Source organism: Notothenia rossii (assembly GCF_949606895.1).
Source record: "Notothenia rossii genome assembly, chromosome: 6".
Lineage (NCBI taxonomy): Eukaryota > Metazoa > Chordata > Actinopteri > Perciformes > Nototheniidae > Notothenia > Notothenia rossii.
The window spans coordinates 37,376,507-37,395,540 of record NC_136909.1 but is presented as its reverse complement, the minus strand read 5'-3'; the positions used below and the strand labels follow the sequence as shown (position 1 = coordinate 37,395,540).

Here is a 19,034-nt window from a genome sequence, read left to right as displayed (position 1 = left end):
TATTGTTGTGACTTAAATGAAGATCAGAACACATTTTATGACCAATTTATGCAGAAATCCAGGTAGTTCCAAAGGGTTCACATACTTTTTCTTGCAAGTGTATATTTGCTGGCCCGAAACCGGGTCAACATATTGGCAATGCCCCAGAAAATTGCATTTTCATTTCTCAGTTCAGTCAAATTCAAGATGCACATATGTTACATATAGACAGGGAGAAATGCTTCTTATTAATCAGCAATTTCAATAAACTGTTGTGCCCGTGCCACCTATTATTCTTTTAACCTTTGGCCCTCCCTCGCATATCAAATGCCCAGCCATGGATTCAAAACCTAAACGTCACCCTGCAGGATTCTAATCAGTCCAGGAACAGGTCAAGTGATCTTAAAAGCAGTTGCACAAGTTACACAGTACTTTTGTATGCTATATTTACATTGAAGGAATTGCACTCCCATAGACAGAGCTATTAGCTGAAACTTGAGGAAAACAACATAACAAAATAACTTGGAGGCGTCACCAGACATGGGAGTGCACTTCTGATCAATGCTCCGAATAACCGGAAAAACTTGTCCATACCAGGAAATAGCAACAGATACAGTAGGTGATGATGACAGTATTATGATTTTCTTAATCCTATTCAGCAAAGTTAGGAAATGGGTTCAACCCCATTGAAAAAGCCCCTTCCAGGTTATTGTCTTTTCAAATAAAGAAAAAATCCCCAAACACATTTCTGGACATGAGCTTCCTTTATCAGTACAGATGAGTATCAAGTTTCCAGTTAAAGTACCAGAAAAGTACTCTCCCTTCTTGTAATTCCAGTCTGTCCTGAGCTGCATTCCCTTTTGATTTATTTAATGTTTCTATTTGATACAAATTGCTGTGGGAATCTTGTGCTAAGCCTGGGCAATAAACACGCTCTGTGATGCTTATTCAGCATAAGAGTAATAGATTAGTGTGTTTTACATGGGATGTCAACTAGAAAACCTTTGAACGGTGCGCATATTTTGTGTGTCAGAAAATTGTACTGTTAATCTTGACGTAAATGTACTTTAGCGATACTTTATCATGCCATTTAAAATGGCCACTCACCTAAAAGGCCAAAATGTGGTAACCGTGACTGAGGTTACCATATGTAAAGCTAGTCACTGACAACGCCACTTCCTGCTAAGGGGCAGGAGGAACCTAAATGTAAGTGTATGTCGTGGACCGATTTTAAACTTCCCTTAATAGGTTCAATTATGACAGAGGCATGAATTCCAAAAATATACGCAGCTTTATTTAACAAATGTTGGAAACAGTTTAAAATGTAAATTCATGTAAAGTGTTAAAATCGCAAATAACACACACTTCACAACATTTATCCGACAGCTTTAGTTACTTTATAGATTCAGATTATTGGCTAATACCAAATATAAATAAATAAAGGGAAATTGGCTCTGTATCGGCTGTAAGGGTGTGGAATACTTGACGTACTTCAGTTGTAACTCATTCACGTTGACATTAAATTAAACATTGGTGTTGTGGAGTGAACCATTAGGCGAGGGTTTGAAGCTGAGCTGTTCTTTCTCCGTTTGAGGATTTTTCTGCTCGCCATCCACAATTTTACTTTTTCATCGCTTCCTTTTTTCACAAACTAAGGAGCAGGCTGAGGGTCCCAGAGCATGTGTGCGTAGCGTTGTTTAAACTAAGTTGCGTTAACACATTATTATTGCGCATTATTATTGTGATTAACGCGATTAAATATCATAATCGATAGACAGCACTCGTGTATACACATTGCTACACCTTAAGGTGATAAAATGTATTCATTTATGACCTCACACTTTGCTTGTGTTATAATGTAAAAGCTGATCATAAATCAATTTTTGCTTTGTGTGAAGAGGTACAGGGGAAAGATCAAAGCGCTGTTGGTACTGGTCCCGCTGATGTGCCAGACGAACAGTTTCACCCTCAACCGCGCTGCTGAACGGCAGCAGGGGTCTTTGTTTTTCATACCTGAGAGCCTGCTGGATGTGTTTGATTTATAACAGAGCCTCGCCTGAATGTAGCAGCATGTATGTATTAAAGGCGTATGTTTGAAATACATACGAGCCGCTATATGTCTCATTTTTCATCCTGGGAGGTCATCGGGTATGTTTGATTTACAGCCCGATCCCTCCTGAATGTGTTTTTACATGGATCCAACAGCACCATACCCCTTCCCTGGTGTGGAAAGAACCAATAAAACAAATGCCCACTCTGAAAATACAGATCTTCAGGATGGTTCATTTCAACTTTTCAAAAAAGTCTGTTCTTTATCAGTACTTTCAACAACTTTTGAGGAAATGGATGTGTTCACAATTGTGTTAGCTTGTGTCCGTATCCGTTTTCCACACTCTGATGTTGTATCCAAATCTGTACTAATGGAATTTTTTTTATGTAACTTTGTCGAAAGAGTACTTTTAGTGTTGAAATGTATAAATATATATTGTTTTAAATGTCAAAGTTTGCCATTGATCTTTAGATCCTTGGTGGGGTGTTAAGTGTTTGGGAAATGTATCTCTTTTGGCTTAAAACTAGAAGGATTTCATTGGATAATAATACTCCCAAAAAGCTCCAAATCTCCAAAATTTGCTTTGGTAAAAACAATATTTTATTATTTAAGCATGATAATAAATAATTAAAATGGCCCTATAATTGTTATTAATTAACAAGAGGGCGTTACCTAACATGTTTTGTTCAACAAGATAATCTCCACATATTAACACCACTATGTTATTTTTGAAGCATAAATGCAATCTCCGGAAGGAAAAGCTAATGCTAGCTAATAAACAAGCTACATGGCTGTCACATGGATGCACATTACCACTGCTAAGCCAAAGGCTGACTTGCGTCGGCGTGATGACGTTTAGTCTCATTTAAGCAACCGCTGTTCGTATAACATTCACCAGTGAAGTGTTTACTGAAAAATATAATATCGTAGAACAAAACGGTATACTGGCACAAGTGTAAAGACACTTTTACATTAACGGCCCCTACACACGGCAGCGTGCGTTGACGCTTGCCGGCGGGCATGTCTGAAGCTAGACCAACCAATCACCTGCATCTCCCGCCCCGGACACACAAGCAGCGGTTTGATTGGCTAGAGCTTGTACTGGCATATGATTCGATTGGCTGACGCTTCCGTCGAAGCTTCAAAAGTAGAACATTGCTCTACAAAGCTACGCTTTGCTCCCACAATGCAGTTCGGCGAAGCGTGACGTCACCCCATTCAAAGTTAATGCTGCCGTGTGTAGGGGTCGTAAGAAGAGTACACATCCACTTAAAAGCATCAACAAAAGAAAGCTTTACATGAAAAACTGTAAAGGAAGAAAGAGACTGCATGTTGTTTTATATTATTTCTCTACTTCTCCTTTTTCTACTTTCTTTTATTTGCTCCCTCTGGTTGTCTTCCTTTTTTAAATGTCACACAGCTGGCATGGGGCTTTTGATTGCATCAAGAGATGCTTTAGTAACGTAAAGGCAAACTTAATTAGTGAACCTTTCACACAAATGAAGGCCGATGTGTTTTGAATAATGTTGACATTAAAACTCAGTAAACGATTACATTTCAATTATTTTCATTTTACGTGGTTGTCTGATGCTGTCTGCTGAGAGTAATTAGTCCCCTGGCTACGAGGCGCTTTGGCCAGTTACAATCCTATAAGTCTGACAACTTTGTAATTTGGACAAAAAAATATCTGGGAACAATCTTTTAAATGTTGTTGTTAGAATGATATTTTTGGACGGATAGAGTGTTGTCTCTGTGTTAGAGTGACCCAGGAACCAGACATCTAAATGGCAGCGTGTTTGAACTATACATCATGGTCATTAATCTGTCCGAACAAAGTGAGAGACACCAGATATCTCCCATTAATCATTTGATAAAAATCCCATTAATCATTTGATAAAAATTACAAAATCAGACCTGGACAGCGTCACCAGTGCGTCACAAAGTCCTGTCAGCGGTTTCTTTTTGCCTTGTCAGAGGCAGAGTTTAAGGATGATGGTAACGTCAGACACATACTTTGATTAAGTGAGTTATCCAGATAGACCTAACGCTAGCTGTCGAAATTCATGGTCCTCAGATGAGAATGTAGTGTGTTATGAAGGTCTTTCTGCATTTTAATGCTCTGCAAAGACTAGAATCCCAAAGTTACCTTCAGAGGTTTGGATTTAGATTTGTTGTAATATTTTTTTGCATTCTGCATATAGATTTTCAAAATATTTATAAGATACCAAAAGTAGCGAAACCTTATTTGTGTGGCACTTTTTCAAATGAATGTGTTTGTGTCTTATTGCAGGTCCTGTATCTTCTACAGAGCGTGTATGGATATCCCCAGAGGAACAGAGCTACTGGTTTGGTACAATGACTCCTACACTTCCTTCTTCGGAATCCCCCTGCAGTGCGTCGCTCAGGATGAAAACTGTAAGAGAATATGCTCACCTTTCTCTTTATCTATCTGTTTTCTCCCTGTATTTTTATTGAACTTCAGTTTTCAAAATGGCAGAGAAACACAACAAAAAAACTATCCTATGATGTTTCTCAATTTGGTTACTTCCCTTAGTAAAATTAATGTTGTGTACTGTTAACAGAATGTATTTTTATAGCACTGTGTTGACTGATGCAACTGCAAATGGGCTTCCGTTATGTAGCCAAGATGGAAATCATTGAGTCCCAGAAGTGTGCTGCATTCCACATTGAACTTTTTTAACGTTACACACCATCTTGGTACTTGTTGCATTTTTCCATACTTTGCATTTGGACACACAAATGCACACAAAACAGCAAATGTAAGTACAGAAGCACACAATTTGAAAGATAGCACTATATTTTTAAGAGACATTTTTAGTGTGTGATATCTCCTTGTACGGCATAACATTGTCTCCTTTGACTTCTGGAACAAATAACCTTCCTTGAGTATGGCTGGCTAAAATGTATTTAAGCAAGAAAGTGAAGTATTTACACTAGCTGAAGAGTGAGGTAATCCCATGACTAGAAGGTTCATGTTGGTTTAGCTGCATTGAGATAAGCTGACAAAATCGTCAGATAAATGTTTCACATCTAAATGTAACTAACAACTAAGCATAAACCAAACCCCTCGTCTCTGCAACAGCTTTGTTTTGCATGACAAAAAAAAACTACATTATTTAAACTCTTAGACTGGAAGAAAGCTTCTGGCCTGCCACGTAAACAACGCAGTAAGCGTGCAGGTTTGATTTTTTTACAAACTTGCTGCTGTCTGATTTATTAGTCTGACAAGCCGGGCCAGTCAAAACAAGACTGGAACAAGTCTTTTATTCGCCCAAATGTAGGAACCCTGTGGGCTGGTGTCAACCCGTTTTCCCTCTCCCCCTGTTCCACTAATACAAGCAACACTAACTCTTCTTTTTTAAAGAAGAGATTCCATTTGAAACTAACATATACACGTTAATGAAACTCTTTCTTTCATCAAGGATTGTCAGTCTTATTGTCAACATATTTCTCCGGGTTATAAGAAATCCTTCAGAACTATATTTTGGTATATTTTGTGTTTTAACTCAGCAGCACACTTGGGTCATACAGTATGTGGGTTAACAATTTGCGTGGTCAAAATTCAGCATGTTACTTTTCTGGCAGAGAAAACAAATTATGAATGTGTGCTAAATTTGATTTCAATGGCGGTAAATACAGATTCTGATATTTTATTTTATTGTCCTTTTTTTGTTTTTTTAAAGTATATTCAAATCAGAACTTTGGAGCTTTTTGATGTTTGACTTGTAATATACGACACAGCAGCTCTTAGGCAAACCGTTTTTCCGCTTGGCTCTGGTTCTTAGTTTTTTACCAGAAAGCGAGCGGGGCCATAATTTTGCAGTTGTGCCGTAGCGCTGCTCTCACCTGTTTATCGTCTTATTTAATTTCTGTCGGAACTAGTAGTTCTTTGACAGAACAATCATACGTTATACTGTATAGCCTGTAATACCCTTATATTTTTTAGGGTTAGTTACTGTTACATTAGGCTGTTGGGGAAAACTTTGTGTACAACTGACTCTTTTCATTAGTCAGACTTACGTTTGATATATCTCGTTTGTGTGACAAACATTGTGGATACAAAGCTGTACAGATGACGCACAAAGTCAGTTGTTTGTTAAAAGTCCCATCCAAGTTGACATTTTAGAAATGTAAACTGGTTGGATTTTTTTTTACATACTTAGATGTGACGTTCGAGTCCTCATTAAAAAACAAGGAATAATGTTTCTTTCTTTGATATTCACTTCCACTCTCTGTGTCCTTTCTCCTCCCTCTGTTTCATTTCCATTGCTCCTCTCTTTGTCTGTCACCAATTTATTGTGTTTACATCTCGTCTAGTTTTCTGCTCCGTCAGCCTGTTTATATATCTTCCCTTCAAACTGTTTTTCTCTGGATTTGACAGTAACTTTACCCTGCAGGGGGAAAAAAACAATCTTTGAGATTTTCTTTTTTTGCTTACACAATTATGGGCAGAACAAAACATGAAGAATGAGTTTAATCTGTGGAATCTAAATTGAAAGGAATTAAATTAGGAGCTTGTCTTTCACGGAGTCGCAGTTAAATGAGATCGTGCTGATTGCAAATTAGAGACGTTTGGCCACAAACCGGTTTGTTTTACAGATGGAACGACTCTTTTACATGACATTGTTCATCATGACAGGACTGTAGCAGCCTCTTCAAATACAGTACAATAGACATCATGTACAATGTTCTTTTAGGACCTGTGTTTCTAGTACATTTCTTACCAAACCTTGTTCTCTAATGTAAACAGAAATATACAAGATTTGTTGTTGTGTGAGGGGATAGTGATTGGCATTTAAGCGTGATGAGAACCATCTTAAGACATTTAAGTTTTGTTTCTATGGTAACGTACCCTGTTAGCTTGCGCGGCCGCTACCTACAGTACAGTTGTCATCTGATTGGTTGTGCATATTCGTCTAAATCAGCTAATATGGCCAGATCTGGATAACTGAACTAATCTTATCCAAGATGAATATAATTGTTTTACATTTTGCCGAATTAAAGCTTATATTATGAGGCTTTTATTGCGGAAGTGCACCTTTCTATTAACAGTGTCCACCTAATAAAAACACAGAGGCCCCGTAGTCCAAACAAAACCAAATACTCTTTATTTATTTTCCAGGGCAGCACCTTACAGCCTGACACCCTGCATTTTTACCTTTCACAATAAAAGCCACACTTAAATGTACTTTACATTGTAAAATATTGTAATGCTTAAGATAAAGTAATGTTGGCCTCCAGAGCCAGTAATCATAATAATATACCTTACCATAAGTATTTATCTGTCCATTATTCTTTCTATTAAAAGATGCAAGAAGGATGACACAGCACACTAAGGTCCTTTTCTTTAGAAAAACAAGATGACTCTTCCATTCATGTGAAGACATTTGGTTCTCAGATGTTCAAAACACAGAAACATTGTGTACCAGCACACACACTGGCAGAGGGCAAACAAAGACTGGAAGGTTTGCTTTTGTTCCACCCTGCAGTTGGTTCACATCCCAATTACGTGAAATTAGATTATGCCTTTTTTGTACAAACTGAAAGACAGCAGCTCTGCTCTAAATTAAAGACAGTTTGCCACTAACTGCATTTGGGTTTTCCATGGCATCGTTATCTGCTGATTGTGCCCACAAAGGATGAGTATGACATAAAAACTGCGTACTGGAGAAAGGAGGACTGTGACTTTGTGTCCTCAGTAGAACAGACACTTCAAATGTTAAACTTTATAGAGCCCTGACTGAGCATGTTCAAACGGAACTGGCCATTCAAGTACACATTTAAAATAGCCCTTTATCACAAAGCATGCCTCAAAAGGGTGGACTAAGAAAAGGCCTCACCAAATATAGATGTTTAATTTAATTTTGGAATAGTTAAGAGACCAGTGAGATCGCAAAGCCTTAGCTGGTTTAAGACGAGCGACTAGAGGTTATAGATGGTGCAATTCTTTACAATATTGTATGAGTTACAAGGAGAATGTTGAAATGTGCTTTAGCATCTATTGGGAGCAAATGTAATGACATAAGTATAAGGGTGATATGATAACATTTTGTAGTTTTGGTTAATATGCTAGCAGCAGTATTTTTTGCATGTTGTGGTTTCGCCAATAGTTGATAAACATAAGCTAGAGAAAACTGTATTGCCGTCATCAAGTCTAGTTTGCAATGTGTCTGCATCAGCCATGGAAAGAATGGAGAGAAACTAAAGTGCACCTATCATGCTATATTTGAATAATATAGTGTAGGACCATACCTATATAAGGCATATTTATACTTTTTATTTTTCAAAATATCAAACAGATCATGCATTTTAGCCATTCCTCATTTCGCTCAATTTAACACTGTCTTTGCATGGGCTGATTCTGTGAGAACAGCACCATCTACAGGCCTGGCATATGTACTACAGCGTCTCCAGCGCTTTCGAATGGCAATGTCCGTGGCCGTCTCCTCCTGATTGGTGGAGTTGGCCCAATAGCTGTAGCGCCACTTCTGTGACGTCATAGAAGTGTTCAAATCTGGATCAGTCTGTATCAGATCCGTTGCAGCCCCTTTTTAAGAGATTTGGGTATGGAGGAAAATAGAGAGGGTTGTGTTTTCTGACACTTGGCTAGTTCCCTGGAACACCGGGGACACATATTCATGTATAAAAGACGTACAAAAGTGCATTTTGCATGATAGGTCACCTTTAAGTAATGTTTTGTATATGGAAATATACTGCCCTAGTAATATATGTTTTTCAAAGGAGAGATAAGAGTCAACATGGACACCATCACACCAAGGGCTTTGTGAAATGATGGAGGTAGTTATTTTTACAATTAGATCACAAAATTAAATTCCACTGTCAGAACCAGAATTAACATTTCTGTTTTTACAGCATTTAAAAAAAGGAATTTCAATGACATGAATTGCTTAATTTCAGATTAGCATTCTTCCATTTGACCAGCTAACAACAAACATCGTGTTTGAATGTAAATTTAAAATTAAGTATCATCTGCATTGAAATAAAAACCTAGTTTGTAACTATTGATAAAAGTACCGAGGGGCAATATAGCAATAGAGGACCGAGCACAGATCCTTGCGGCACACCATAACTGACTTTGCCGCACCTGTCCATAACTCTTACATAATTATCACAGATAAATGTACTTTTTTCTATTTTATTAATACGGTTGCTTGGAGCACATAGCCAAATTAACATTAATGGCATATTCAGATAAAAAATACATTGAATAACATTTTGCCTTTGGGTAGGTCATATGCTGTTGGTCACCATATAGCTAGGTCAGTATGGGGTTCAGTGTCACAGCCCACTGTAAAAGCACACACTCCCTGTGGTTATTTACTCATGCATGTTCTATCCAATCACGGCCTGTTCTCTTGACGCTCTGCAGCCCTGCCGCTGCCTAACAATAACAACATGTTCACCAATGAAGAAGAAGAAAAGGAAAAGTGAGACTAGAATGGAGGAGGAGGTAAAAGATGAAGATATAAAACAGAGTTAAATCTACAATAGCTGTAAAGGACAGATAGAGGGAAAAGACAAGAGTATGGTTAATAGAAAGAGAGGGATGAAAGCCTCATTACAGGAAGAATATGCATGAACTAAGGACAGAAGAAAATAACAAAGGGAAAGACTTTTCTCCAATGTCTTCACCTCTGCAGTATACTTCTCAGTGTTCACATATCTTCTTTATATGAAATATTATTATCACCATTTTTATAATTGCCTCTATTGATTGTATAAGACTTTATTATCTCTGGTAACTTATGTTATTGATTTCTAACAAAGCTTGGCAACATAATCAGCACCGTACTTCATACCAGTAAGGATAGTAAGACAGAGAGACACTTCACGACACACAGAGGGAAGCATCTGGAGAGAGTCAAACCTAGTTCCATTTTCTGGCATCTATACAACAATATATGTGCCTCCGGAAAGTATTCATACCCCTTCACTGTTTTCCCATTTTGTTATGTTACAGCCATATTTCAAAATTGATTAAATTCATTTTTTTTTCAACATTCTTCACACAATACCCCATAATGACAAAGTGAAAACATTTTAAAATAATTTTTGCAAATTAATTAAAAATAAAAAACTCAAATATCACATGTACATAAGTATTCACACCCTTTACTCAATACTTTGTTGAAGCACCTTTGGCAGCCATTACAGCCTTAAGTCTTCTTGAGTATGATGCTACAAGCTTGGCACACCTTTCTTTGGGCAGTTTCTCCCATTCTTCTTTGCAGATCGTCTCAGGCTCTATCAGGTTGGATGGGGAGCGTCGGTGCACAGCCATTTTCAGATCTCTCCAGAGATATTCAATCCGGTTCAAGTCTGGGCTCTGGCTGGGCCACTCAAGGACATTCACAGACTTGTCCTGAAGCCACTCCTTTGTTATCATGGCTGTGTGCTTCGGGTCGTTGTTCTTTGAAAGGTGAACCTTGGCCCCAGTCTGAGTTCCAGAGCACTCTGGAGCAGGTTTTCATCAAGGATCTCTCTGTGCATTGCTGCATTCATCTTTCCCTTGATCCTGACTGGTCTCCTAGTTCCTGCTGCTGAAAAATATCCCCACAACATAATGCTGCACCACCATGCTTCACTGTAGGGATGGTGTTGGCCAGGTGATGAGCGGTGTCTGGGTTCCTCCAGACATGATGCTTGGCATTCAGGCCAAAGAGATCCATTTTGGTTTCATCAGACCAGACAATTTGTTTTTCTCGTGGTCTGAGTGCCCTCTAGGTGCTCCATGTGGGCTTTCATGTGCCTTTTGCTGAGGAGTGGCTTCCTTCTGGCCACTCTACCATAAAGGCCTGATTGGTGGAGTGCTGCACAGATGGTGGTCCTTCTGGAAGCTTCTCCCATCTCCACAGAGGAACTCTGGAGCTCTGTCAGAGTGACCATCAGGTTCAGTTTGGCCGGACGGCCAGCTTTAGGAAGAGCTGTGGTGGTTTCAAACATGCAAATGATGGAGAGCACTGTGCTCGTTGGGACGTTCAATGCTGCAGACATTTTTCTGTACCCTTCCCCAGATCTGTGCCTTGAAACAATCCTGTCTCTGAGGTCTACAGTCAATTCCCTGGACCTCATGACTTGATTTGTGCTCTGATGTGCAATGTCAACTGTGGGACCTCATATAGACAGGTGTGTTCCTTTCCAAGTCATGTCAAATCTATTTCATTGACCACAGGTGGACTCCAGTCAAGTTATAGAGACATTTCAAGGATGATCAGTGGAAACGGGATGCACTTTTTGTAACTGCAGCTAGATTTGATACATAAAAAGAAAGACTGACCCAGTTGTACATTTTTATCCTCCATCCAAATTCTGACCTCCTTTAGGTTGGAAAAGTTCCTTTTAAAACTTTGCATGATGTTCGGTCATTAAGATCTTTGGTGAGTTTGTATTCACGTCACACTCCTCTGTAAATAAACACACCCCTTTATAAAGAAAGAAAACACAGACTCTGCAATGTTGCAAACTGCATCTGCATAATTCTCCCATTTCGATGATGCATTTCATGCGCATCCCAAACCATATTGATTAGAATTTGTTGTGATGTTTGTAGCAAAATGAATTAAGAGTTGGCGAGTGGCGCGTAATGCGGGCATCAATAGTTCCGTCGGGCAACTTACAAATGGTGTAATTATCTCCTCATAAGGTTATTAGAGGATCAATGGAGCCTGGTGGCCTGATGACAGAGGTGAGCTGATGAAAGATGGAAAATGGTTATGAACGCACAGCAAGGTTTGAGAGAGGAGAAACAATAGGTGTAATGATTCATTTGGATTTGCTAATGGCATATCTTAAACAAAAGAATGAGTCGGGATGTACTGTGGATGATAGAGAAAGGAAATTGATAGATGTGATGGACTGCTAAATACAGTAGCTTTTTTATACTGGCCCATCACAACTATCCCCTCAAGTCTTTTTTAGATGAAATGTACTTTTTTGGAATATCCTACCTTAAAAGCTTGATTGGGCACATTGCATGTCTCTGAGAGGCCTCTATATTTCTGATGCTGAGATGCTTTTGGATTGTACAAAGTCTGCTTAATAAATATATGCTTTTTGGTATGAAGGTTTTGTATGGTGGCCGACAGGTGCAAACACACTACAACGACGCAAAACACTTCCATGAGGAGAAAAACCTTGCACTTTCAAAATGTATGCAAATGTAAAAACACAAACATTCACCAACATGGCGAAACATGCGCAGAGTTTACTAAAAGCACACACAGCTGGGACCGGAGCGCCTGTTGAAGTTCGGGACTTAAAAAGTTGATCGTCACTGTCACTGTTGGCAGTTAATTTGTTTCATAATTGTAAGTGTGTAGTAGGGCTGCCCTCGACTAAAGATTTTTCTAGTCCACCAATAGTCGTCAATTAAGGCGATTAGTCCACTTATCGTTGCACGTTTATGATACATTATGATTCTAAATATATATATTTAAAAAAAGATTTTGCCCAAAATGGTTTCAGTTTCAAAGGCTGATAAAGAGCGTTATTATAACAGCATGGTACGTTATATATATATATAAAATTAAACTGTAATAATGAACCTTTGAAATATAAATTAAATGTAGAGTGCCATGAGAGTCACAGCGCAAGGACGCAGCTCCAGTAAGGATTCTTATTGTGTGTGTGAACAAGCAGCGAGGACACACACGGAACATTTAGTTCTAGTTTCTATTATTCATATCTGAATATAACAACCCAATAAATACTATAGGGGAAACGGAAACACTGAAAATATGAGCGTCGGCAAAAAGTCTGAAAGTCTGAGAAAGTAACACATGTTGAGGGGATAATTAAGCTCTGTGTTTTGTTATGAAGCCGGCATTCAGGAAGCTGCGCTTTGATGGCGTGGATACGGAGGAGACTTTTGCCGTCGTAGTTTGCATGTCACCTTGTGGGACTTGTCCTTTACTCGCTCAGAAAGATCCACACTTTAGATTTCCTGCCCGACCAAATTAACTTAATGTACAGGCTCCTCTCTGAATGAAGTCTGAGGGGGTTTCCAGCTGACATAGCACATGCAGCAAGGTTTATTTTCTATTTGTATATCTTTTTTTTTTTTTTAACTAATCGACTAATGAAAAATTGCTCAGTTAAGACTTAATGACTAGTGATTAATCGACTATTTGGGGGCAGCCCTAGTGTGTAGTTAGTATATTTGACATGGCTAGGTTAGCTATGTTAGCTAGCTAGCTTACAGCGGATCTGCAATAATATCAGAAGGAATCATAAGTTCACATTGGTAAAAAAAAGCAGACATTTGAGGTAAGTTTCCAGTGACAGTTGGCCAACTTTACAATCCCCATCAACAAGCGCTGTGTGCATCACTTTTCTAGTGTCCCTGTTGTGTTTTGAGCTTCTTGCAGCCTTTTGTTTATGCAGCGCTCTTCATAACCCCTGCGCATGTGTTTTCGGTGCCACCATGTTTGATATCTGGTTCAGTTTCAGGAAGTAAAGAATACTAACCATTTGGACTAGTGGACCGTAGCCATGGATATGGTTTAGGAAAGATCACAGCCATGGTTCCAAAAACCTTAACTATTATTCGAGTGTGAAACACATATTGTATCTCTGTTGTCCGGGAGAGGAAGTCGGTATTTTTCACTTTTTTCCTGATCAAGCAAAACATTTCCCCAAGTGGAAAAATAAAATACATTATTATTCTTATTACGTTAACTAATTTAACAGAATGATAAGTGAAACCATCTGCAGTGAGCTGAAGTAAGACAAGCACTTTTAATGTAATTTCAAATTTGATGAAGGGTTATAGAGTCTTGGTCTGTCATATGGGGAAAAAACAACTGGGTTCAAGTGAGGACAGCTGGTAACAGCTGGTTTACCCAAAATCTAATTACTCACTTTGATATGACTTCTTTGTTCCTTTTAATGTCATTGTACTTGACCAGTAACACTTTTGTATCGCAAATCTATAAATCTTATCTGCTTTATACATGTATCTTTCTTTATCAGGTTCTAATTTTAGATTTTTGTTATAAAGCACTTCATCAAAACAGACACAAACTGACTGCCTCACAAAATAAATTAAATCATGACATGAAACACTAACCTTGACAATACAGTATACCTAATGCACAATAATGGAAACAATTCAAGTAGCACTAACAATAGTAGCATTTCTAGAAAAAAAGTAGAAGTTGAGTAGTAGCAACAGCATTAGTAGACATGGTATTAGTGCTAGTTAGATGCAGATACAATAATACAAGCAGAGGTAGAAGTGGCCATAATTAGATTAGTAGTAGAGGGGGAAAAAGTACCTCAGATCATGTACTTAAAGGGGACCTATCATGCAAAATGCACTTTTTGATGTCTTTTATACATAAAGATGTGTCCCCGGTGTGTCGGGGAACTCACGCAGTGTCAGAAAATAAAATCTTCTCTCTTTTCCTCAGTACCCAAATCTCTAAAAACGGGGCTACAACAGAGCTGATCCAGATTTGCGTCCAATATGACGTAATATCGGAAATGTAGGCTGGCTTTACACCCACGGCCCTATCAGGAACGTTGCTATCAGAAACAATGCCCGACTGTTTTGGACGTAATATGGTCGGTGTTAACATTAACATCGCTAACACTCAGAGCTATCCTGTACTGCACAGAGCATGTGTGTGAAGAAGCAGGACATAGAAAGGAACTCACCTTGTGGTATAACCGGCAAGAGAGAAAGCCTTGGTAATCCATGATATGGCGTTTTCATCACGGCAGTATCTGCCGGTAGAATCTCCCGCATGAGCTCAGAGCCCTCCTTCTTTTTTTTTTATCAATTTCTCTTTTATACCCCGAATCAGCACTTTTGAAACAGGAAGTGAAATGGAGGGGTATGAGGCATGGCTAGAATGGGTGATGTGTTTGGTATTTTGAGCAAAACACTTCATAGACATGTTTTTTGATATATTTCTATAAATCTGAGACCTACCTACCTGGCACCTATCATGCTATTGCCTAAAAATAGCATGATAGGTGCACTTTAAGTAAAAGTAGAACTACCAGTCTAAACATACTCTGTTACAAGTAAAAGTCCTCCAATCAACATCTAATTAAAGTAAAAGTACAAAAGTATTAGCATCAAATATAGACTCTTTATTTACCTTTTATTCGAAAATGTAATGGGTTCAAAATATAATCGTATTAAAATAACACATATTACATTAACGTTTGAGTTCCTAGCCGAAAGAGTTCTTGCCCATTTTGATAATCATGCTAGTGGCTAATACATAAAAAAAACATTTTGTTTTCCTTACTTTAGTGGACTTTTATTTTGAAAGCCTTGCTCAAACACTTGAAACCACCTAATACCTGCATAACTGTTGCAATTCTGTCTTTTCTTTGTCCCCAGTAAACGTCCCAGCCACAGTGGTAGAAGCAATGACCAGGCAGGAGTCCCTTCAATCCTTCAGCAAGAACGGCAAACCTTCCTCCTCCTCGTCTTCCTCTTTGTCCATCCCCTCCACCGCACACATGCGCTCCATGGTCTTCCCCCATTCCCCCTGTGCAAGGAATTTCTCCATGTTAGACAAGGTTGGGGTTGGGCTTTCCTCAGACTCCAGTTTCGGCCAGTTGGGGTTAAAGAACCAGCGAGTCCTGGCAAGCCCGACCTCCACCAGCCAGCTGAGCAGTGACTTCAGCGACTGGCACTTGTGGAAGTGTGGCCAGTGCTTCAAAACCTTCACCCAGAGAATCCTGCTGCAGATGCACGTGTGTCCGCAGAATCCAGACAGGTAAGACGACATCTATTGAGATGTTGGCGTCCATCTTTATGAACAAAAGAGTTGGAGGTTATGTTCCCCCTGTATGAGCAATGTGAATCCTAGATAAACTTATACGGAACATTAACAACAAATTGCGCAAGAAGATGGTGTTCCCAATGTTTACCATCCACCTTTTCCCACTCAAGCATATCAACCTGAAACAGTATTCGTAAGCGTTAGACTGGTAAATTGTATTGATTAGATAAACACTTCCTGCTCAACTGTTCGCTCCAGTGGGAGAATGAGAAGGACCTGATGATCTAACTTCCTATCTACACTTAATCTAACAGATTTTACTTTTTTTTTAGCTCCGTAAAATGAAAATATAAAAACCGGCTCAATCTATTTTGTTGTAGTCTAATTAAATATTGTCATATGAGTACATATCATTGTATCATATTTAAGTACAAACTTTGAGACAATAAAGATGACACTTAGTGATAATAATTATTTAAAAAAATTAGGATGTATTGGATTTTGACAGAGTACATCAATCAGTGTGTGGGAGAGAAACTCCCTCTGGAGGAAACTTTGGGATTTCAGCCTTTGTAGACCATTTATATTCACACAAACCTAATAACACACTACAGGACAAGCAAAACCCCCTAAAAGCACAATAGGGCCTCTTTAAGAAAGTGTTTTGAATAAATGTGATATGTATTTACAACATTGGAAGCCACTGTTACAGATTTATACAAATAGCCTATTTAGACAAAAGACTGAGAGGCTAAGATTGTTTCCTATAACTTGAAATGACTTGAGGGACAATTAAATTGTTTATTAAAGGTGGGGTAGATAATTTTGGAGAAACCAGCTCGAGTGCGCTAGAATTCGAAAATACACAACCGAAAAAAATCTGCCACTTCCTTACAGAGCCCCTCCTCCAACACACACGAACACACACATGACCAATGAGGGCACGAGATAAGTTTGTGCACAGATGGAAGGCTGACAGGCAGGTAGGCCATCCAGTTACTTTAGCCGGGCCGGCTCAGATGATTGGTCGTGCTTTATACAGTACTACGGCTTCCACAGATGACATTTTTTTATGGATTTTTTGTCAAAGCACTTACGATATTCATTGCTATCGGGATGTTAAGAGCATGCCATGGAATATAACAAAAAGTGTTTCTGAAATAAATTGCATACCCCACCTTTACTGTAATTTAATTATTTTTGGTAGGAAAACAAAATGACAGCCACACCACATCAGCGTTTGCACGTCTTTTGTAATATATTCACGGACACTTCTATTTGCATCAACATGATGAACATGACACAGCATTCAAGTTCAAATCTGTTGTTGCAGTTTTTCAGAGGAAGCCGCTGAACCAGACATTTGATTTAGTAATTTGTTATTTGCTTGTCTCATCATCACACCGTTTGTGTGTGACAGAAAGTGGGAGTTAGTGGGTAAGAGTGAAGAGAGAGTAAAAGTGTCTGAGTGTGTATAACATCTGCCAACTTAATTATATACAGCGGGGAGGGAGGTAGAGGAGATGTGATGTGTGTGTTTGCATTAGTGTATGTGTGTCGGGGGGGGGGGGGGAAGGAGGATGTATTGGACACTTTTTGCTTAGCTTTATTTTTTGCAGGGAGAGTCCAAGTAGCGCATAAATCAACGCCGTGCGTCAGTGAGAAATACCTCGCCTTACGGTGACGGGGGCCAGGAAAACAGATGCCACTTATTCAATAAACTAATACTCATAGGGAAGAAAAATGTGCGCTGGATATGGAGGGGGGAAGGAGGGTCGATTTGGAGTTGCCTGTCACTAGAAAGGTTTTATGGGATAGAGGAGCAGATCAAATTCAGCTGAAAAAGCCAAACAGGCCAGATTCCTGAAGCTCCGAGGCCCATCTGTGCCTCACACTCATGTCGGGGTCTGGGTTTAGACCTGTATGCCCATCAAAGCATCACTCTGCCCAAAGGCCCGCCCCCTATTCAAGCACTCCTCCTGTTGTCAGGCCAGACAGCATCTTTTCCTGGACTAAGACTGTGGCTGGGAGGTGGAGTGGTCATCTACCAATTGGAAGGTTGGGGGTTCAATCTCAGCCACTGCAGTCATACCTACACTATGTATCCTTGGGCAAGATGATTTACACCATATTGCTCCCAATGACATGGCCAATTGTGTGAACGTTAGTTCCCTGAGCTTTCCTTGTGTGAATGCTAACTATTTGTATTTGTAAAGACAATTGGTAAAAGTGGTATATAAATGCAGTCCATTTACCATTTGGACAACCACCTAAATAATATTAATAATGATAATAATAATAAGCTTTATTTGTATTGCACTTTTAATTCGCAAGGTGCAGCTCAAAGCAGTGGTGGAGCGAGGACATTTTCAGTGGGGTGGCCAGGATGGAACCAGTGATCATTTTGGGGTGGCATTGAAATCACTATTATATGAACATATAAAATAAGGGGTATTCCCGCAGGCAAAGTATCAACGAAGCTTACATTATACAAATGTAGTGCTATACAGACTGTTTAGCTTATGGTTATCAGCAGCCCTATGAGCCCATTCTCTCAGGAATACAGAGACACAAACACTTCATTTAAATAAGAGTTTTTAAATTCAATGATAGGTTAAGAATAAACATATTAAAGTAAATAACAATAAACATTAGCCTTAACCCTGTAAGGCCCCCGGTTGTAATTTTACAACATTACTTGAAGCTATCCTAAAAAAGTCAATAAATGTTTTGTTTTTTTAAAAGACTACATTTACATAGTCAAAAGGTCCTTTTGTTCAGCCTCACAATGCTATTGGGTAGGAAATGTGTTATTGGTCCTGCCCTCTGGCCATACACGCCAGGGATTTTGGGCCCCATGGAAATATATCACATTGGGCCCAACCACCAGGCCCAGGCCTTGCCAACCAAGCACAATTGCTGTAACCACACCTCCAAAACCCAACCCACTAATTTATGCTTTAAATAACTCTACCTGTACATGGTTGCATCTATCTTGTGGTCCAATACTAACTGCACAATATTTACTGACACTGAGCTGTAAAAATATAACTAGGCCCGGTTCCAGAACAAAATGACTCGCATCTGAGATCAGAGAGGGTGCAGTGGTAAAATTGATTATTAATTAATTATTATTAATAATAACGTTTGCATAGACATTTTCAGGGGCGGACTAGCCATCTGTATAATTTCCCCGCATCGAGGCTCCCCCTTTGACAATC

At 39.1% G+C, this 19,034-nt stretch overlaps 1 protein-coding gene across 4 annotated transcripts in view; it reads left to right on the top strand.

The window, feature by feature from the left end:
- prdm6 (PR domain containing 6) overlaps window positions 1-19,034 on the top strand; it is a 157,877-nt gene that overhangs the window by 102,445 nt on the left and 36,398 nt on the right. For all 4 annotated transcript variants that reach the window (XM_079690585.1, XM_079690584.1, XM_079690587.1 and 1 more), the window contains exons 6-7: window positions 4,320-4,444; window positions 15,426-15,807. In XM_079690585.1, the coding sequence (XP_079546711.1) occupies window positions 4,320-4,444; window positions 15,426-15,807 (507 nt within the window). The remainder of the gene's footprint in view (window positions 1-4,319; window positions 4,445-15,425; window positions 15,808-19,034) is intronic.